Source organism: Bidens hawaiensis, unplaced genomic scaffold (genome assembly GCF_021521415.1).
Source record: "Bidens hawaiensis isolate Kalapana, Puna unplaced genomic scaffold, B.hawaiensis_p1.1 tig00022287_1, whole genome shotgun sequence".
NCBI lineage: Eukaryota > Viridiplantae > Streptophyta > Magnoliopsida > Asterales > Asteraceae > Bidens > Bidens hawaiensis.
Genome location: NW_027493456.1, coordinates 214,057 through 236,745, shown reverse-complemented (window position 1 = coordinate 236,745; position 22,689 = coordinate 214,057). Strand labels below are relative to the sequence as shown.

Sequence of the window (22,689 nt, the reverse complement as noted above, 5' to 3'; positions counted from 1 at the left end):
ATGGGTACTCTCTTCTTCATGCCTACATCCAGTATTTCCCATTAAATATTCGTTGTGCTCGTCCTAGCAAAAATTCCGGTATCCGCCTCTGATTTCATTTGTTCTGCTCACTTTATATGTCCCTAACATTCTCCGCCACATAAAATCCCCTGGAATTTTACAATTCAAGGCTTTCCTCACACGTACACATCCAAACTAATCTAGTTGAATATTCACTAAAGTCCACAACTCTGGATATCTCATTTGTCCCAAGATTATAAGCAAAAATCCCGTTATCTTGAGCGATGTATAGTAGTTCATCATTGGGTGTAACATGTAAGGCTGCGACTGGTGTTTCAAACACCGGCTTATACGCAAGAGACCAAGAAGTAGCAGTCCTCACCCAAATACACCTCTGGCCATGATGGTCATCTGAAGTAATCACAGCTAAACAACCTTTCATGATTGTCACTAGAAGTATTTCTGGTTCTAGTAACTCAATCTTTGAAAAAACTTCAGAGCTCAAATCGAATGTCAATATATAATAATGATAATTATCATCGCATTCATCTAGTTCATTCCTCCATACAGCCCAATGCAACACTCCGCTAAATAGACACGGTTGTAACTCCTCGTCAAACTCAAAAGGAGTAGCAGGAGGAGCAATCTCACGCCAAGTGTCTGTCTTCACCGTGTAAACAAATGAACTTGCTTTGGATATCCTCAAAATCTTGTAATCTTCCGAGATTGGGTTGAAACCAAACCCTGATACTCCCATAGACAACAATCGCTTACAATAACCATTCAGAATTTCAAGTATTGTTACATGGCGCCTTATTGAAGGGTTCCATAGATAAATTTTATCATATCCATTAATCATTATAAACACATAGCAGTCCATTGCATGAACCGACAATGCAGTAACCTCTGAATGGAAAGTCGATAGGTATGCTGATATTTGGAAACTGGCGTTGTGAATATAACGTACAGATTTCAAAGCGTCCTAGTTTGTATATCACCATGACTATTTTAGGAGATTGAAGAGTATGGAGTTTGATGAAACTGGAGCTACCTATACGAGCACATAATGACTTGGAAACTGACCGAAATCGGAGAACCGATTTTGATGGTAGCCTTGAGAAGATTTCAACGATCAGATCTTCACGCACATTCGTCGACATTAATTCTTTACTTCTGCCTGCAATTTAAAACCTAAACGACAGATAGTTTAAATTGTGGCTGTTCAAAAAGCTCGAGGCTCGAAGCTCGGGCTCGTGGCTCGCTCGATAAAAGCTCGAATAAAACTAGCTAAAAATTCTTCATTTGAAACATTCTGAGTTGAGTTGGCTCATTTTTGTAATCAAGCTCGGCTCGACCTAGGCTCGGCTCGATCATGGCTCGGCTCGTTGGCTCGATTTAAATCTCGTTTAGCTTCAAAATCAAGCTAGAGCCTTAACTGAGATGCCTCGTTTAATTTCAAGCCCGAGCTCGAAACCACCCTGGCTCGACTCGGGCTCGACTCGTGAACAGCCCTAGTTTAAATATTGATCCTTTCTGTGGGCCTAACATGCTAACATAGCCCAATTATAAGTTTATTTTAGTTTGAATAAGCTATAACTTTTGTTATGTTTGTATCAAAATTTCAAACGTGCGTTCTATGTCATTTACCTTTGAGGCTTTAATATTGACAAGATTTTCACTTCATGTTTTCAAATGTTACGCGTTTTGTCATTTGACCTTAACATACTTAATTAATCATGTTTAAAATGTTATTTTTCATATTAAATGATGCTCGAATATCACTTAACCCGACGTCGGAATTTTTGGTTTAGGTATGATCGCATAAGTAATACTAAGTTCTTGTTGTAACATGTATAACTAAGAGCTACTTAGGTGGTTAGTCGAATTAGATACTCATTTTCTTTAATATATCATACAACAATAACCTTACCCAGTAAATTTCACAAACAACAACGCTATAGACAAGGCTCGAGGATAGTGATACTACTTTCACGTGGACGCATGACTCCAAACAATAAACATACATGTAGCAACAAAAAGAAAAAAAAACAAATGGTGTAAGAGTGACATAGTCAAAATACAAACACATACAATATCATTGAACACATACATCACTTTAGGGCCAATATTCTATATTAGTTTTAGAACTGTGTATGTCTTTATATTTGCTTAGAGTCGGTGTAATACGTACCTTAGTACGTTTATTTTGTAAGGACAAATTGTAAGAGTTGGAGAAATGGGGACCATATATAAGATCACTTTACCCATTTCTCCAACCAACCTTTCACAATTCAAAACACTTCCAAGTAAATAAAGAGAGTTTCTCTCACCAATCACTCTCTCCAACTTCACCTATCTTTCTTTTTCCTACAAAACTAAGATCCGAGATCCAATTGTTGTTAGTGATTTCCGCTAGCTAACAACACGGATTGATCCTAGTAAAGTTGTTAGATCCATCCACAGAGGACCTACAAGTGGTATCAGAGCTTTCGGCTCAACTTTGTGGTTTTCGGATTGAACTTTTCGGGTTTTGATATTAGTTTTTGGTAGATTTGAGGTTGTTTTTGGTGTTGCTCGCTACTTTTGGAGCGCTATATACATCCTAGAAATACCCGAAAATCTTCATATATAAGTTTATGATGTTCTTGGTTTTTGTGTCCGGGTTCAGATCCGAACTAAAAACTCAGATCTAGGCCAATCTATTATTTTAATCAATTTCATTTAAAAAAGAAAATAAAAAAAAATTCAAAAGTAATCGATTACATTGTAATCGAATCAAAATTTTAAATATTATTTTAGTTTATTATTATTTTAGTCAATTTTATTTTAAAAAAAAATCAAAAGTAATCTATTACAAATTGTAATCGAATCAAAATTTTAAATATTATTTTATTTTAATATTATTTTAGTTTCAATGTTGATATTTTCTTATTTCGCCATTTAATGTTGTTAAATGACACTACTAGAAAACCGTAATGTTTCCTACGAAAATTTCTACACATTTCATACAAGCGTTATTTCCTACACACTTCCAACGAAATTCCTACGACAAAAGAGAACCCATAATTTGCAACATAATTGTGACAAGATAGCAACAAAAAGAATTGTGTTGGAAATGCGTAGCAAATGTTCCAACACATTTCCAACAAAAAGATAGTTAGACTCTTTTGTTTTAACATTTTCGTGAGAGATGTGTAACAAAAAACAAACCAAATCTATCTATTCTAATAAAGTAAAATAATTGTAGACACGTGTCAGTTTGTGGTTACTTCTCACAGTTTTTTCCCTCCAAAACTAATATATGACATAAATCAATAATTATTCACTTTTCTTTTACAAAACTTCATATATATTATATACAATTAAATTATTTACTATTCTTTAAACTCTATTTATATTATATCTATACACGTTTATACAAATAAATATTTACATATTATACTAATTTACATTGTTATAATATATTTCACAACATACTTTGGTGAAATCTAAAAATCAACAACAAATCATGTTTATTAAATATTAAAAACAATATAATTTTAAATGTTATTAACATATTATACTATGTATATTGTTGATGATTGTAAATTTAAAAAAAAAACACTTATATTCTTTCAGTTTACAAAGTAATTTTTCTAATCATTAAATTATAGATATATGCTTAAAAGTTGATTCATTTTTTAGAACTAACCCCATTTATTTATTGGTTTTTTTTTACATTGTCATATAAATTTATAAATTATAAATATATGATTTAAATCTATCTATTTATTTTTTCTTTTAATTTAGTAAACTAGACATATATGTATTAAATTGTAAGGAATAGTATATACAAATCACTTTCAAATATAATAAAGTTAATCATATTTAGTTTCTTGGACTTTTTTTTACCAAGTATTGCTTAAGGTTTTTTGTGAAACTTAAATTTGTTTTTTACATGTTAAAAGTTAATAAATAGATCTTTCGGTACAAATTAACTACATTTGACTCAAATTTGTTACGCGTAAAAAAGAGGTGATCTGAATATTTTTTAAATTTTGAGGTGCAAATAGATTTACGTCAAACTTGTTACGGGTTCAAAGTTTTGACTTGAAATGTAAAACAAATTAAAGTTAAAATTTTATATGTGACAAAGTTTCGACTTTATTTTTAATGGCATATTTGAAAATAGTCAAAAGATTTGGGATTTGCAACTTAAGTATTTTTCAAACTACTATTAAAATTTAAGAAAAAATGACAACTACTTCTGACATGCCGCCTCCATGCCTATAAATACTTATAACTTTTATCAAATTAGAAACATTTGTGTCAGCATTGACTTTTTCTTGAATAGTGATCAAAATATTGTATGTGGAGCATGTCGTAAAAAATTATGCTCAAGTAAAACAAAACATTCACAAAATTGAACGGGTTGACATGTTATTTTTTTTGTCAATTGGCAAAGTTGAGAAGCCTCTCAAATGTATCAAAAAAAAATTCATAATGTAGGTTAAAACTATTATTATATGAGAAGTATTCTCCGAAATTAATTCATAACCAAATTTTTTTCAATTATACATACATGATATTGAGAATAATTTTTCAATAGACGGAGTGTTTTTATGTATGTTTTTGCATGTGCGTAATTTTTTTATTAAGTTCAATTTTATTCTTTTAAAAAAAATATTTTATGATATAAATAAAATCAATTTATTTAGACATCCCATGGTATAATGATAAAAGCATAGATGTAATACATTTTTTTATATACATTATGTATTGTTTTTTTTTGTAACTTGATTATTTAGACATCTCGTGTGTTACACGGGCTCTAAAACTAGTTAGTGTATAATAATTTCGTCACAAATGCGTACGAAATGTTCAAACGCAATTCTTATGATGTTTTTTTATATATGCATGTTTTAATTTTTTAAAGAAGTTATTGTAGAAAAACTCATGATTTTTTTTGTAAGTTTTTGTAATATTTTTCGTCATATATGTGTAGGAAAAATTAACAAAAAAAACAAATAATATTTTTTTTTGTTGGAACTGCGTTGGAAACTTGAAAAAATAATTAAATATATGTTTATAATAATTATTAAATATGTCGAGCATGAGTTATGCAATGGTGGTGGAAGAAGATCAAATGGTCTTTGTACGTCGCGAGTATGGGATCGTGAGCGCTGCCATAGTCCATTGTAAGTGAAGCCCGCGTGTTTGTGTTAAAACTCTAAGGTGCGGTAGAGCCGTAACCAGTTTGAAGTCTCATAACTAGGGGAATGTCAGTGTCACCAAGTTATTCCTGACGAATATTAGACTCGTGTAATAAGTTTACATTTATGTCGTTTCGACGTACGTTTTTATCGTTTATTTTGTATTGGTCCAAGGCCAAGCCCATTGGACCATTATATGAAAAAGTAGAGCCTAGGGGTCACATCAACCCCTAACAACTCTTGGCACTCTCGAAGGTAATTTCCAATATTCTACTCGTTTTTGCTCGTTCTACCAAACCGACCCGATCGAGATTCGAGTGATGTCATTGCATTATGTGTTATTGTCTAATAATTTGATATTTATTTGCTAATTTGATCTTAAATTGTTAGTTTGATACTTCTACGAGCAGAATTTAATTATGGGCTTAAAAATTAAAGGTATCGTAGGGAAGACTGAGCCACCACAAAATCGTGGATACTTAGAATTAAGGTTAAGGATTATTAAGGGATGATACTTTTGGGTCATAGCTTTGTCTCAAAGACTAAGATTCCCCTACTTAGTAGGTGGACTTTGCACGTATGTTGTTTTCATGTAGTTACTTATATATATGTATAATGTATTCTATGATATTATGTCTTACACGATATTATATGTATCTGTATTTTTTACTATGTCACTTTTCCATCATTTTTTATTGGTACATCTATATATGTTTTTTGTTTGGAGTAGAGGTTCTCTTTGAAAGTAGTCTCTTTATCTCTATGTATAGAGCTAAGGTTTGTTTACATCTCATCCTCATTGAACCTTGTCAATAACTTTGGCAATTTGTTAGATTTACTATGTACGGTTGTTGTATAGAAAAGAAAAATGAGTAACTGAATCGACTAAGCACCTAAGTTATTATTTCTAAACAATCATTTAACAATGTTTTACCTTTACCCATTAGTTACCTCCAAAACCTTTTTGTAACTCCTAGTTATACATCTTGCATGCAACAAGAAGTTAGTATTGATCTTACCTGAATCAAAAATTAAGACATGGGTTAACAGATATTCGAGCACCATATAGTGTGGAAAATTAGTATGTCAAATATGATTAATTGGGATACAGCTAAAAGAGAAAACATGTAACATTTAAAAACAATAGGTACAAATCTCATCAAATGTAAAGGCCAATGACAAAATTTGATACAAAGATAAATGATTAAGTTGTAATTTATTCAAACTAGAATAAAATTATAATTGGCTATGTTACCATGTAAGGCCCACAGAAAGAATCTGTATTTAAACTAGAAAACCTAGGAAAACCAAACCCATTGTTGTCTGTCGTTTAGGTTTCAAATTGCTTAACTAAAGAATGTCGACCAATATGCATGAAGATCTGATCGTTGAAATCTTCTCCAGACTACCATCAAAATCACTTGTCCGATTTCGGTCAGTTTCCAAATCATTATGTGCTCGTATTGGTAACCCCAGTTTCATCAAACTTCATACTCTTCAATCTCCTAAAAAAGTCATGATGATACACGAACTTGGACGCTCTGATAAAAAAACCTGTACGTTATATTCACAACGGCAGTTTCCAAATATCGGCATACCAATCCAGTTTCCGATCGAACGTCGAGGTTGCCGCATTGTTGGTTCATGCAATGGACTTGTATGTATTTATGATTTCGGTGATATTTGTCTATGGAACCCTTCAATCAGGTGCCAAATAAAAATACGTGAATAGCGGGATGATGGTTGCCGTGCGCGTTTGTTGTCTGCACATGTATCGGGGTTTGGCTTCGATCCAATCTCGTAAGATTACAAGATTTTGAGGATATCCGAAGCAAGTTCATTTGTTTACACCGTGAAGACAGACACTTGGCGTCAGATTGCTCCCCCTCCTACTCATTTTATTTTTGTGAAGGAGTTACAACGGTCATACCGTATGTATCGTTATGATCAGGGGAATTTACCACGGTCTCCACCATGTCTTTTTAACGGAGCGTTGCATTGGGCTGTAAGTATGGGTATTGACCTTGATGAATGCAATGATGATGATTATTATTATTATTATTATTATTATTATCATTATTATATAATGACATTTGATCTGAGCTCTGAAGTGTTTTCAAAGATTGAGTTACCACAACCAACTTGGGAAACACATCTAGTGACAATCATCAAAGGTTGTTTGGCTGTGATAACTTCAGACGACCATCATGGCCAAAGATATTATGGCCAGAATCATCATGGCCAGAGTTGTATTTGGGTGAGGACTGCTACTTCTTGGACTCTTGCGTATAAGCAAGTATTTGAAACACCAATCGCGGCCTTACAAATTACACCCAATGATGAATTACTATACATCGCTCAAGCTAACGGGGTTTTTTCTTATAATCTTGGGACAAATGAGATATCCAGAGTTGTGGACTTTAGTGAATATTCAACTAGATTACGTTGGATGTGTACGTGTGAAGAAAGCCTTGAATTGTTAGATACTGGGATTTTATGTGGAGGAGAACATTAGGAACATAAAAGTGAGCAGAACAAATGAAATCGGATGCAGATACTGGAATTTTTGCGAGGATGGGCACAAAGAATTTTCACTGTGAAATTATAGGATGTAGGCATGAGGAAGAGAGTGCCCATATAAAAAAAACTCCAAGGCCTTCTTGTTTATTTTGGTTTGTTAAATAGATTTAAGTGTCATTATTTTGTTTCTAGATTTTCCTTGCAGGTTGCTCATAGTATGAAATTATTATATATTATAAAGAATTCATCATTGTTTAAGGACTATAATGATTTTATTGATCACTGTATAGTCTTGTCAAAATATAACCTACATGATTTAAACTAACACCGATATTAACAATAAAATAAAAATATTAAGATTGCTAATGAAAAGTAAAATGACATCAGAACTGGACTATGTTAGACCCACACAATGACACAAAGAATCTCTATCAATAGAATACCTTGAAAAACATTTTCCGTGGTTTAGGACTATGTTTCAATTTTAAAATCACGCGTATAGGTTTTTATGGTTTCATCCGAATCCATACTTTTCGGTCACCTGGTAAAGTCATGACCATACACCAACTTGCATACCTTAAATACACATATGTGTTACATTAGGAAGTCCAGTTTCCAAACACCATCGTACCATTTGAGCTTGCTTTATGAAATTTCAGAATTGTTGGTTCTTGTAAAGGAGTTCTATGTGTTTATGGAATCGGTGATCCTCATCTATGTAACTCTTCAACTAGGCGCAAAGTAACCATACATGATCAGTGTCATTGTGGTATATGAGGCCGGGTTCGGTTTCGACCCAATCATTGAAGATTACAAGATTTTGAGGATATCTAAATCAGCAAGCCACTCTAATGTATTAAATGAGATGTACATCAGTACATGTTTAAACTCTAAATAAATTGAGCATCTTAACAAATTAGTTAGAACAAGGGTTTATTTTGAATGATAAATCTGATTTGATGTATTTATACTCTAATCATTTGAATGCTGGGTTACTTTATACAACTCTTTTCATGTGTTATGCGCAACCTTTTCATTCTATAATAAAATGCAAACAAGCCTAAACCGTGAAATCAAACCGTTAGTGACAATTCGATTTTTATTTTCCACGGTTTGATTTAGCTTCCAATGATAAAAATAATTGTTACTAAGAGCATCTACAACAAAGGGGTTTCCCCCATCTACCTGGCAACATGACAGGCAAGCATACAGGGTGCGGCTCCGAGAAGACGCAAATTTTTTTTTGCCAAAAGTGAAATTTTTTTTGGGCCTTAAGTAAAATGAACATTTTGTTTGGTTTAAACAATTTAATTTTAAGTGGGCTTATTTGGTTATGATGTTATTTAAAAAATATTTGTATAAAAAAAAACTTGAAAATAACTTAAATAAGACTTGAAGCCACAACCTCTTAGTTAGATGTGATACCTCTTTACCACTAGACTAAACTAGTAGTTATGTAATTACATTGAAACATTGATTATAAGAGAAAATTTTCTTTTCCTTGACTTTCTTTTCTTAAATTAAATGAACTCGGGAACACAATTGTTTACTTCTGCCAGCAATTTAAAACCTAAACGACAGATAGTTTAAATATATATAGATTCTTTCTGTGGGCTTAACATGCTAACATAGCCCAATTATAATTTTATTTTAGTTTGAATAAGTTATAACTTTTGTTATGTTTGTATCAAAATTTCAAACGTATGTTCTATGTCATTTACCTTTGAGGCTTTGATATTACAAGATTTGCACTTCATGTTTTCAAATGTTACGCGTTTTGTCATTTGACCTTAACATACTTAATTAATCATGTTTAAAATGTTATTTTTCCATATTAAATGATGCTCAAATATCACTTAACCCGACGTCGGAATTTTCGGGTTTAGGTATGATCGCATAAGTAATACTAAGTTCTTGTTGTAACATGTATAACTAAGAGCTACATAGGTGGTTAGTCGAATTAGATACTCATTTTCTTTAATATATCATACGTACAACAATAACCTTACCTAGTAAATTCCACAAACAACAATAACCAACCGGCCATCGACCACCTTTGAATAATCTAATTACATCCCCACCACCACCATAACTTAGCCGCTACTTCTTTCATCGACGCCAGGTGATATATCCTTTCTAAACCAGTGGGTATCATGAGTCTAGACCATTAAGCTTATTTTGAAACTAAAGTCCATAGGGGAAAAGGATGATAAGGTTTAAAGATGATTAAAACCACCTGGATGATAAGGTTTAAAGATGACTAAAACCGCTTAAAACTTTATGAATACTGTCACAAACATTTTTCGTGTTGGGCCAACACTCAACACAACAATCAATCATCCTACTTGGACCACCTAATTGTGCTCCAAGGGCCAAGAAGTGTCATTAGTCGACGATGATCAATCTATAAAAACCATCATATGCTGCCCTAAAAGTAAATTGAAATTTTTCCTTTTTCCAGAAAATTATTAATGAAACAATCTGTCTATAAACAGGTAATTGGCTGCTGAATACTGATAGTGTTTCCCATAATAGAAAAGACTTTGTATTATATTATTTTGGGTTATTTTAATGTTTCCTTGGTGGCACGTTACAAGATCATATCTGTACAAGCACTAAAAGAATAAGTTATCATAACAGAGTTAGGTATAATTACCAAAGTTTAAGTTTATGGTGACACTTTTAATCTGGAAAACATATCAAATTTATATTCTTGAATGCTTTATATGGTTGTCATAAAGGCAAGGTTCCCATATTGTAAACGAACAATATAGTTTTTCACATAGTAGCAGTCATAGTTGGGTAACAGTCTGTTAAATATATATTAATATTAGAGTTTAAATATGCTTAGTCCACGGTCCCGAGTTAGGCTTTTCTAGGTTGGTTTCCTATATATTGAGGGTTCCCCTCCATTATAATTACAAGATTTAGTTAAAAATGTAGTCTATTAAAATAAGTCAAAATAGGGTCTGTTGAAAACGGATTGGATCGGATTGGGTAGTGTGATGTCCAAAGCTTTTCGAGTAATAATCTAATTTTATGAATAAATGCGAATTGTAGTGTCTTACATGTTACAGTTATGAAAAATTGTTGACCTGTTTGGCCCGTTTCCTTTTAAGCTATATATTGACTTAGCCCATTGACCAAGTCAGGGAAAATTTCGTATAGATCATGTAACTCCTAAGATAAAAGTGAAACAAATAAATGAATACCAGGTTGCGACTTTTTTATCTTTTAATATCCACAACTTTACTTTCTATAAACTAGGAGAGTAAACAAGCCAAGTCGCTCGTGAGCTACTCACTAAAAGCTCGCATCGAACCAAGCTTAAACGAGCTTGAGCCTATAGCTTAATTAGTAAACGAGCCCAGGCAAAATTGTAAACTGATTAGGTTGAGTTAAGACCGCCAGAAGAAAACATATCATCTAGTAAACCGAAATTGTAATCCCAGTAACGCATAACCTGCCTGCACAATCACCACCTCCACCAGGCAGAAGCTACTGTTGCCGCCACTAGGATATATGAACAAATGTCTGTGGGCATCATGTGTCTAAATCATCAAGGCTACTTTGAAATTAAAGTCGGTAGGGGAAAAGAGATTAATAAAGATTAAAGATTATCAGCAACGCCCTACAACTCCTGATAGACCCGTATTATGGTCATCAGTCATCACAAACCCTCTTCTTTGCTTTCTAGTGTCGGGTCAATACATTAATCAAGCATCCTACTTGGGCCACCTAAATCTTCCCCAACAAATGAAAAACACCACAAAATCATTAAAGGCTGTGATAGTGTTTCTTTATGAAAACAAAATCACCAAACACATAATGTGTGCATGTGCACTTAGTATAAGCCTGCAAATCTTTCAAAGTGCTTAACCTAAAAATGCACAAAAAGAAGACTACAAAGACTACAAATGCATGCACATGTGATCATATTATATAGAGCGTATAAAAGCACTAATTATTTTCCACTAGTTTATGAAAGAAACAATTAGTCTATAAATATGATTATAAATATTATTACTAAACACAGAATTATAAATATTATTACTATATACTGATAGTGCTGACCATAATTACAAAGTAATTGTATTTTATGGTTTATATTAGCGCTTCCTTGGTGGCGCATTTTAGGAACATTACAAAAGGGGTGTACAAGCATTAGGGTACAAGCCAGCAGAATAATAAAAAAAAAGGTAATGGGATATAATAAGAGAGTTAGGTATAAAGTATAAACACCAGGTTTTAAGCTATAGTGTTGCTTTTAATATGGAAAAAAATCTGATTTCAATTTTTGCATATCTTATAGGGTTGGCATAAAGTTTAGTTCCCATACTGTAAATTAGAAAGTTTTAAGTTGAATAAAAAGAAAAAGTATACCAGTAGGGCCAATGAATAACTCTAACAAAGCATGTATGGCAAGGTTCTTATCAGTACTTCATGTACGATCGGTGGTTTATAATAGAGTCAACCGTAAACAGGAACCTAAAGGGATATAAATTTAACCGGATAAACCTCCCACTAATCTTAAACTCCATAGTGACCCATTGATGTTACATATGTCAACAGTCAACACAATAATCAAACATCCTACTCAGACCACCGAGTTGTGTCCCAAAAAAAACAGCACAAAACAAGCATCCTTTTTCTTCGATTTTGCTCACCCCAGTTGAGCTGCGCCATAGTGTCATTGGTGAATGATGATCATTCTATGAATACCACCATAGGCTGCCCTAAAAGTAAATTGAAACCTGGCCCAGATCTTTTTTCTTCCAGAAAAATATAAATGAAACAATATGTGTGTAAACAGGTAATTGGCTGCTAAAGTACTGATGGCGCTTCCCATAATAGAAAAGACACTGTATTATATTATTTGGTTGATCTTAATGTTTTCTTGGTGGCACATTACAAGAACATCTTTGTACATGCACTATAAGAATCAAGAAAAGGTGATACGTTATCATAGCATAGTTAGGTATAAACACCAAAGTTTAGTTTTTGGTGATGCTTTTAATCTGGAAAACATATGAGATTTAAAATACTTAAATGTGTCTAAGGGTTGGCATAAAGACAAGGTTCCCCTAAGTAAACTTATTGAAAACACAGTAGCAGCCATAGTGGAATAACATGTCAAAGTAGAGTCGGTTGGAAAAGGGTTTGGTCGAACTGGGTGGTGCGATGTCCATTAGTCCATAACTTTTGAACTTTTTATAAGAAATAAGAAGTGTTATATATGAATTATTCAAATTCACTAATGGTCTAATTTTATGAATAAAAATATATTGTAGTGTCTTACGCCTTACAATTATGAAAACTTGTCGACCCATTTGGCCCGTGTCCTTTTAAGCCAATTGTTTTGATTTAACCTATTGACCTGGCGGGGAAATTTCATGATCGATCAAGTAGCTCGTATGATAATAATGAAAAAAATAAATGAACACGAGGTTGCAACTTTTTATCTTTTTTTATTCATACCTTCACTTTCTATAAACTAGGGTAGTTAACGATCCAAGTCGCTCGTGAGTCATGAGCCCCTTGTGGTCGGCTCGCTAAAAGCTCGGATCGAACCAAGCCTAAACAAGGTGCAGCCTATTAATAAGCTAACTTAAGAAGCGAGCCTGAACAAGCCAATTGATTACATAACTTTTATTTAATATATTAACAATATATTGACATAATATTAATTATTTATGTATAAAATTAATATAACAATACCTCAATAATATGCATTGTAGACATCAAAAATTATAATTATAAATATATACAAAAAACTTATATTAACTTATATAAATAAAAATAATAATAAGTGAGCCGAGCTCGATCTTGAAAAGTTGCTCACAAGCTCGAGCTCTAGATAAAAACCTTAATCAAACCAAAGTCGAGCACGCACTCTCGTATTTTAAACGAATAAACGATCATTAACACCCCTACTGTAAACCACGGGTATTACTATACTTCTACAGATGTTAAGTTCAACTCACTTATTGGTAAATTGAGTGAGTTGAGTTATACTGCCAGGAAAAAATATACCATCAGTAACCTGCCTGTACAACCACCACTACCATCACCTCCACCAGACGGCAGCTACTGTTGCTGTCACGTAGATGTATTCTGTCTAGACCAGTGGTCGTACATATCATGTGTCTAAAACACCAAGGCTACTTAGAAATAAAAGTCGATTCCCTACAACTACTGATAGGCCATATTATGGCCATCGCAAACTCTCTTCTTTGCTTTCTAGTGTCAGGTCTATACAATAATCAAGCATCCTACATGGACCACCTAAATCTTGCCCAACAAATGAAAAACACTACAAAATCATTAAAGGCCTATTAGTGTTTCTTTACAAAAAAGGAACCACAAAACACATAATATGGGCATGTGCACTTAGTGCAATATGCTAGATAGGCCGGCAAATACCCTAAGTACTTTACCCAAAACATGCACATGTAAGCATAATCGCATATTATATATAGCGTCTAAAAGCAATAAATATCTTCCACTAGTTTATGAAAGATACAATTAGTCTATAAATATGATTATGAAGGTCTAATCACAGAATTATTAAATATAATTACTAAATATTGATGGTGCTGACCATAATTAAAAAGTAATTGTACTTTTTGGCTTATTTTAGTGGTTCCTTGGTGGCGCATTTTGGGAACATTACAAAATGTGTGTACGAGCATAAGGGTTCAAGCCAGCAGATACAAAGTTGCATATAACATTGGTCCAACATAAAATAAAGAAAATTATAAGAGAGTTAGGTATAAAGTATAATAACCAGGTTTTAGGCTATAGTGTTGCTTTAATATGGAAACAAATCTGATTTCTACTCCTTGCATATCTTATAGGGTTGGCATAAAGGTAAAGTTCCAATATTGTAAACTAGATAACTTTAAGTTGAACAGAAAGAAAAAGTATCTCATTACGGCCAATGAATAAACTCAACAAAACATGTACGACAGGGTTCCTATCGGTACTTCATGTACCGTCATAGTTACAGACTTCCTTATAACTTAAATAATTGGAGAGAAAAAAATCATTAATGTTGCTTTAAGTGCAAACAGCAGTACAAATATCTGCCAGTTGCAAAAGAATAGGTCAAATTGGCAGTTTATAATAGGGTCAACCATAAACAGAAACCTAAAGGGATATAAATTTAAGTGGATAATCCTCCCACTAATCTTAAAGTCCATACTGGCCCATTGATGTCACATGTATTAAAAATTCAGGTTGATCTTTTTGCATTAAATAATTTTGAACCTGGAAACACTTTTTGCCAAATAAATACTTCATCTCCATAATCTCCTATAAACTCGCAAGGCACCAAACTCGTTTTCAAACTTCTTTCTACCGTTCACTTTACACTAAAAGAAAAAAGATGTCACGCCTTCAAATCTCTAACTCACAAGATGAATCACAATCTCAATATTCTCATCACTGCATCTTAACCATCAAACACAAGAACTCCTACATCTCATCTCTTGTCATTGGTGGAAAGTTGCTATACACAGGTTCTTCCAACAAAGAAATACAGATATTGAAGCGTGATAATTTAAGGTATGAATTTGATCATGAAGATGCGAATAATAATAATAACATGATGATCACAGGAAAGGGTGCAGTAAAGTCACTAGTAGTTTCTGCTGAAAAAATATACAGTGCCCATCAAGACCACAAAATCCGTGTTTGGAAGGTTGATGAAACCGATGAACAACAAAAGAAGTTAACACAATTAGCCACACTCCCAACATTTAGCGATCGGGCCCTTACGATGCTAGTAGCAAAGAATCATGTACAAGTGACGCGACACAAGAAGTCCACATGGGTTCATCATAATGATACTGTATCAGCACTAGCAGTGTCCAGGGACGGTTTGGTCCTATACTCGGTTTCATGGGACAGAACACTAAAGATTTGGAGTACAACCGACTTCAAATGCCTAGAGTCAGTAGCTAACGCACACGATGATGCAATAAATGCAGTAGCATTATCAAGTAAAGGTGATGTTTATACTGGATCGACCGACAAGAAAATCAAGATTTGGAGAAAATTAAAATCACCAAAAGGTGAGAAACACTCTTTAATTACTACATTACAGAAACACAAATCTGGGATTAATGCATTGGCACTAAGCACCGATGAGAATGTTTTGTACTCTGGTGCGAGTGATAGGCTGATTATGGTTTGGGAAAAATGTGATGATGATGATGATGACGACGACATGGTGGTTGTGTGTACTCTTAAGGGGCATGTTAAGTCTATATTGTGTTTGAGTGTTGTATCAGATTTGTTGTGTAGTGGTTCTGCTGATGAAACCATAAGAATTTGGAGAGGGGTTGAGAAATGCTACTTTTGCTGGGCAGTTTTGGAAGGTCACACAGGTCCGGTTAAGTGCTTGACTTCAGAAACAGATCACAGCCGTTTATCTGATACATCAGCTTCTTATCTTATCTACAGTGGTGGTCTGGATTCTGACATCAAGGTTTGGCAGATTTTGATCCCTCTATGATAAAGGGATTCATTATTTTGTGATTACTAGTGTATTGTATGACATTATATTGTGAGTCATTTGTTTGCTTGGTTTTCATTCACTTTATCATGTTTAAGGAATAAGGTTTACGATAACTGTTCTAGAAACACTTCATTACAATGGTAAAATGAATATAATAAAAACATATACCAATACTATTTAAAAACAATAACTAAAAAAAAGAGCAACTAGGATCAATGAGCATTTCGTTTATATCTACAGCGGTGACTTTGCTGGTGTACCTGGATCACGGGGATATTTCTTGGGGGTCGGGCCATCTTTCAAACATATGATTGCAGTTCTTTGTCCATATGGGCTGTGTGAATTTACTGGAAAAAAACAGTAGATGAATGGTTGTCACATAATACCAAATTACATTTATGCATAACAAATTTAGAACGGACCTTTCGGTAAAAGTTTGTCAGATTTTGAATTAAGAATTGCTACCTCAATTTGTTAAAAATAGTTACCAATAAATATTATGGAAAAAAGATTGAAGCTTTTAATATAATGAAATTAACTTAGAATGGGAATGCAGCTTTTTTTTATGATGAGACTGTAATTTATTTAGGTCACCATGAATCAGATTACTAAATTACTTCACAAAAGGAGGTATACTTTACTTAGCTCATCAACACCCTTTGTGATAAATGTAAAAGAAACACAGGTTTTTCAGATTAATGTTACATACACCTAGATAAGAATACAAAAGCTGGATTGGAATTGAGATGCAAATACCATAGCATGTTTGTAACAAGGAGGCCCCCATCACTCGAATTGCTTTATCAGCTCTTGTTACTTCTTCCTGTCATTATTAACCAACTAAAATATTAGAAACTATTTAGAACTTACAAGAGAACGAAACTTAAACAAATACAAAATGAAAAAAAATGACCATGTACTTCTTTATCACAACTAAACTGAGTAACTGACAACTATCATGCCAATAAAATATAGAACATATTTTAGAAGTTTAGCTTTCCATTAGCAGTATGCCTAATAAACACGATTAAAACAGCTTTTAGCTTTGTGAAGCCTTCCCTATGCTTACCAGCTAACCATTTACAAGGAACCATTATAATAAATCCATAAAATAAAAAAAAACTTTGGTGTGGGACACAAATACGTTATTACCCAAAACTTGTCACTTAGAGCTTTAACTCTACTTATGGTAAAGCGACATGCTACAACATGCACTGAACTTTCAACTGACTTAAAATAAAGCATTCTATTATAGAAAATCCAATCATCACCCTGATCCAGACTAAAGGTATCATTCTAACAAGTTACTAATCACTTTTAATCATAAATATAACATTAAACAGATATTGTGGAGGTTTGCATCATCCACCATAAAGCAAAAAAAAAGATTGTTTGCTGAAGTGTAACAGTCAATAACATATACGAGCAGAAATACATATACATTAGCTGCTCAAATAACTTGAATTTCAAATAAGATGTACCTCAGGAGAATGACCTTTCGCTGCAACAAACAAGCCACCAACACGAACAAGAGGAAGACAGTACTCAGCTGGTTTACAAGAACAAAATAATAGTTCAAACTGAGGCACAAAAACCAGATCATAGAACCACATGAAACATTTGTAGACCGTCTATTATGTGGTGCACTTGTACGTACCTAATATCCTCATTTCTGCAACAGCTCTCGCTACTGAAACATCAAACACTTCTCTGAATTCTAGATTTTGCCCCACGTCCTGCCCTAAAACAACACTTAGAATATTATGCATTTTTGTGTTTATCCTAGCATGTATATTTTCTAACCAAACATAAGACTAAAGTACTAACTCTTTGAAGATAGTACAAATACTTTAAATTAAACCAAAAAATGCTTGATTAATTTACAGAAGGCATACCTCAGCTCTTCCTCTAATAACCTTAACATTGGATAATCCAATCAAGCCAACCACATGCTCTAGGAAAACACATCGCTTATTTAACGACTCCAATAGTGTCAGATTCCAATCTACAGAAGCAATGTTGTAAGCCAAATTACTTTGCAGGTATCAAAGAAAAACAAGCCAAAACAACATCTCTGTGACTTAGACTGTAACCGAACCGAACGTTCAGTGAACTATTCATGAATTGTTCAATGGGTAGTTCGTTTATATCTGTTTGTTTAATAAATGAACGAACATAAACAAGAAATTTCGTTCGATTAACTAAATGAGCGAACACGAAAAGGTGCCATGTCTGTTCAATTCTGTTCATGAACATTCAATGATGTGTTCATTTACGTTCGTTTATGTTGTTTATATTTGTTCATTAAAAGCTTTTAATGGCTTTTCTAGACTTTATCATATAAATTTAAGCAAAAATATAAACTATAAAACATATATATATATATATATATATATCACAATTACATATGAACACGAATGTCAAAAACTATATACGCAAACTTGGTAGCCGGACCAAACAGTGACGCCGGCCATTCTCGGTTAACCAAATGAAATAAAACATATCTTGTGTTCATAAACCGTTCACGAACAAGTTCATATCCTTAATGAACAAACACAAACACAAAATTCCATTCGATCAGCCGTTCACGAACCGTTCACTCGTCCGATAAAAGCTTAACGAGCGAACACAAACAAGGCCTATTTATATTCTATAGCAACAGTTAGAATCAATCACACATTCAATAATATACAAAACATATTATCCACTTTACCAGGACAAGCAATGGCTAATACCAATCCAGGAAGTCCGGCGCCACTTCCGACGTCTACAACATTAAGTTTTTCAATCCGAGACTCACTAATCAGTACATACGAGCTTCGAATAGGCGGTATAATTGCTAGCGAGTCCTCAATATGCCTATCCATAACCTCATTCGCATCTCTAACCGCAGTGAGATTCATTTTCTACATATCATAACTCAAAACTAATCAAATCATTATAAAACCTAACCTAAACCTAAATCTAATTGCATAAGTTGAGCGTAAATAAGAATAATAATAAGAACAAGAAGAATATATACCTGATTCCAGTCAAGGAGAGTGTCAATGTATAGGTGGACTTGTTGCTTTTGAATAGGATTTAGGGTTTCGAAGTGAGAGGCATTGAGAATTGAAGCTTGTGTGGTTGTGGATCTTCTGGTTGGTTTAAGAGTTGTGGTGCACTCCAAGTGTTTGATGAAAGTCCCCAGAGAATATGAGACTGGCAAATTGAAGAGTCTGGTACGGTACAGAAGCATTTTGGCGCCGTGAGTTGGTTCTGTTTACCGGCTATTATCTATTTTGAGACATGCTTTTAAACGCAGCACGTTATTTTCTAGATGTTACAAGTGCAAAAACTGGTTTATGATCGGTTTCGGTTATGATTGAAACCGGTTTTTTATCATGTTACGATCAGTTTTGGTTCGGGTTTTGCTTGGTTAAATGGTTTGGAACCGGTTTTAAGTGGAGAGAATTATAAACTTGTTCTGAACCTATAGTTTCAATCGGTTCATTTTTCATATAATCGGTTTCAAACTAGTCTAGTTTTGATTCGATTTTCGGGTCAGTTCGGTTAACCAGTTCTTTTACCCCATCTTCCCGGCACTGTCCGTCGGCCCACCAATCACCAGCCACCTCCTCAGCTGTTGTCAAAACCCATAACTAACATATGGTATTGTTTATTTTATATCATCATCATTGTACTCAGTGAATCCTATCAATAGCAAAGCTATGGTAGGGTATGAGAAGGGTAGATGTAGGCAGTCTTACCTCTACCCCATAGGAATAGAGAGGCTGGTTCCAGTGAGACTCCCGGCTCGATAGTAGTTTTGCATCAAGCCTTGGACATAAGACACATAACACTCAACCATTGAGACATCGGCTGATTGGTGCATGTGCCCTTGTCTTTCGGCAATCAACACCACCACATGATATATGATTAACATTCCGCCACTTTTAACGTTATTTTTACTAAATTAGTAAAATAACGTCAAAATTAGTGCAATTTCTCTGTTGTCCACCCGATGGCCCACACATGTATACATTATATGCGTGCACCGCAAGTAGGGTATTATTGTTTTATTTTAGTAATGGGATATACACTAATTGGGCAACTTTTATTAAATAGTTTGGTTGTCTATATGATGATAAGTGGAAAAGGTTTAAGGCATCACAAAAGCGACAAAAAATGATGTGGAACATGCTTTTGTTGTCTTGAAGTTCGTTGGGTTGTAATATGAGTGTCTGTATGGGCATTGCATTCTTCAAAAGTTAGAAATATTATGTACACTTCATTATATACATGATGTGATTTTAAAAGACGAAGATGCATCAATGTCTCTATTACAAAATTGATCTTGCAACCGATGAAGAAGTAATGATAATATTTTTATGGAATTGTGTGTCCGCAACAATGGCATACATTGAACGAATTTAAATACGCTTGAGCATAGTTCAAATGGTATGGATGCATCATTATAATCGCATAAGTTATTATGTGTCAAACATAGACACAAAGTTATGATTTTAGATACATTGTTTTAATCAGTTTATATACATTTTTTTAGTCGTTTTGACTAACAATTTACTTGTTTAGAGTAACATTAATAGTCTCATATGTCATTCATATGGACCTAAGCACCTTGATCATTGTGATGTTATATGTATTATTGTTGTTCGTTAGAAGCATTTGTTTCTCACATAGTACAACAATATTTAATTAAACACAAGTGGTTTAAATAAGGGATGTGATCCTTATACACCACCCCTACATGTCTATACGGCTCGTATAGGCCAATACGGCCGTATAGGATACAAATGACTGATAATAGGACAAAAAGAACAGCTTTTTGCAGCCTATACGACCGTATAGGCATTAAATGTCTCGTATTGCTCTCTGACAAACCATTAAACCTATACGGTCGTATAGGGCAATACGACCGTATAGAAAACATTTTCAGAAACATTCAGACTGCCTTAATCGCTGCTGGAAAACGACTATACGAGCCGTATAGTGCTATACGACCCGTATAGACAGATTTTCAATTCTCTAAGCTTAATGTATGTGGATCAGATGTTAAAAAAACCTCATATTTTTATTATATGTAAGCTACAAATATGCCTAGAATATTAAAAAACCTTAAAAAAAATTTAGAAAATTTAATAATAAACAAGTTGGGCCAACCAGCCACCCCGTTAAGATAAACGAGCTAGATACGACCCGTATAAATAACATATTTTAGATATATGGTCATCATTTTTTATTTTTTTTTTTGAAAGTGTCTATACAACTGTATAGGCCTATACGACCCGTATAAGGCTATACGAGGCACTACAAACGATGGCCGGCAACATCAGACACAAACTGACACGATTCAGGTGCTATACGACCGTATAGCCCTATACGAGCCGTATAGGTAAAAAATGGTGTGAAAGGATCATTGGTGGTGTGGGAGAATCCCTTGCCTTAAAAAAAGAGTCTTTAAATAAAACCTGCAACATGGTTTAAGCCTTTTAAAAACGACTACATGAAGTTACCACTTCTAGCAAAGAAAGCAATTTTAAAACTTAAGTTTATTTTTATCTGGCAACAAATGCTAGGATAAATAATTTAAAATAACTATTTATTTGTAAGTCATAACTACAGAACTTAATTTATCATAATTAAATACCATGATTAGAAGGATTTTTAAGTTCACTGAGATTATTAAAAATAGAGATGTTACAATTTGCGTGTGATCTTTTATATCATTCCAATCATTTTTTACTTCCTATTATTAATTAAATTATATAAATACCATACTCTTTTAATAATTAAAAAAAAATTGAGTTATGGTGTATCAATGCTTTTAAATAAAGAGAATATTTGGGCCACCAATATAATGGCATAGCATATGAAAAAGATCGAAGAGAGGATGATGTTACCCCCCAATAAGACAAACGTGATGAAGTTTCATTTGATGTGTTCTTACTTTTTCTCACTTAATCTCACTTTTCCACTAGGCATTGGGATGTAGGATGGGTCATTGGTGAGATGTGTAAAGTCTTATGAAAAAACCGTTACATCATATTATATGGATTTCAACCACAATTACCCAATTCATAATTTCACAAATCATTGTAGTCTTAGATTTGTTTTCATTTGGTATTCAAGATTTTATGAAACCTTTTAACTAAATGTTGAAGTTGGTATAGCAATCGATCCCCTATGATCAAACTTATAAGTTACATTTACTTGTATCCAAGTCAGTCTTACGAATAACATATCAGATTCATATAAAACTATCAGTTTGGTCTTTTGAAATTTAAAACTATCAGCAGGGACGTCTCTACGTTCTTGAAGGTCTAAAGCGAACTAAAATGTTGGGTCATTTCTCAAAAACCAAATATAAATCCTCTTCCTTTACCCGGGCTTGAGACCGACACTAATAAACTAATAAGTTTATAGTTGGTGATGAGGGATCGATTAGTGGAAAGG

At 33.6% G+C, this 22,689-nt stretch overlaps 2 protein-coding genes and 2 pseudogenes across 2 annotated transcripts; 2 read left to right on the top strand and 2 right to left on the bottom strand.

Annotated features, from left to right (window-relative positions):
- LOC143565115 (F-box protein At2g23160-like) lies at window positions 1-1,160 on the bottom strand (annotated as a pseudogene).
- Window positions 1,161-6,442: 5,282 nt separating this feature from the next.
- Window positions 6,443-7,782, top strand: LOC143565113 (F-box/kelch-repeat protein At3g06240-like; annotated as a pseudogene).
- A 7,113-nt stretch (window positions 7,783-14,895) lies between these two features.
- Window positions 14,896-16,374, top strand: LOC143565112 (protein JINGUBANG-like). Its single transcript, XM_077052189.1, has one exon. It carries the CDS (start codon window positions 15,100-15,102, stop codon window positions 16,228-16,230), a length of 1,131 nt encoding a protein of 376 aa, XP_076908304.1. The 5' UTR covers window positions 14,896-15,099; the 3' UTR covers window positions 16,231-16,374.
- Window positions 16,375-16,439: 65 nt separating this feature from the next.
- On the bottom strand, window positions 16,440-19,500 carry LOC143565111 (uncharacterized). The gene is made up of 7 exons (XM_077052188.1): window positions 19,256-19,500; window positions 18,947-19,139; window positions 18,129-18,238; window positions 17,891-17,969; window positions 17,715-17,782; window positions 16,990-17,056; window positions 16,440-16,580 (listed from the first exon to the last, which is right to left on the bottom strand). Exons 1-7 carry the CDS (start codon window positions 19,469-19,471, stop codon window positions 16,468-16,470), a joined length of 846 nt encoding a protein of 281 aa, XP_076908303.1. The 5' UTR covers window positions 19,472-19,500; the 3' UTR covers window positions 16,440-16,467.
- Window positions 19,501-22,689: the final 3,189 nt, after the last annotated feature.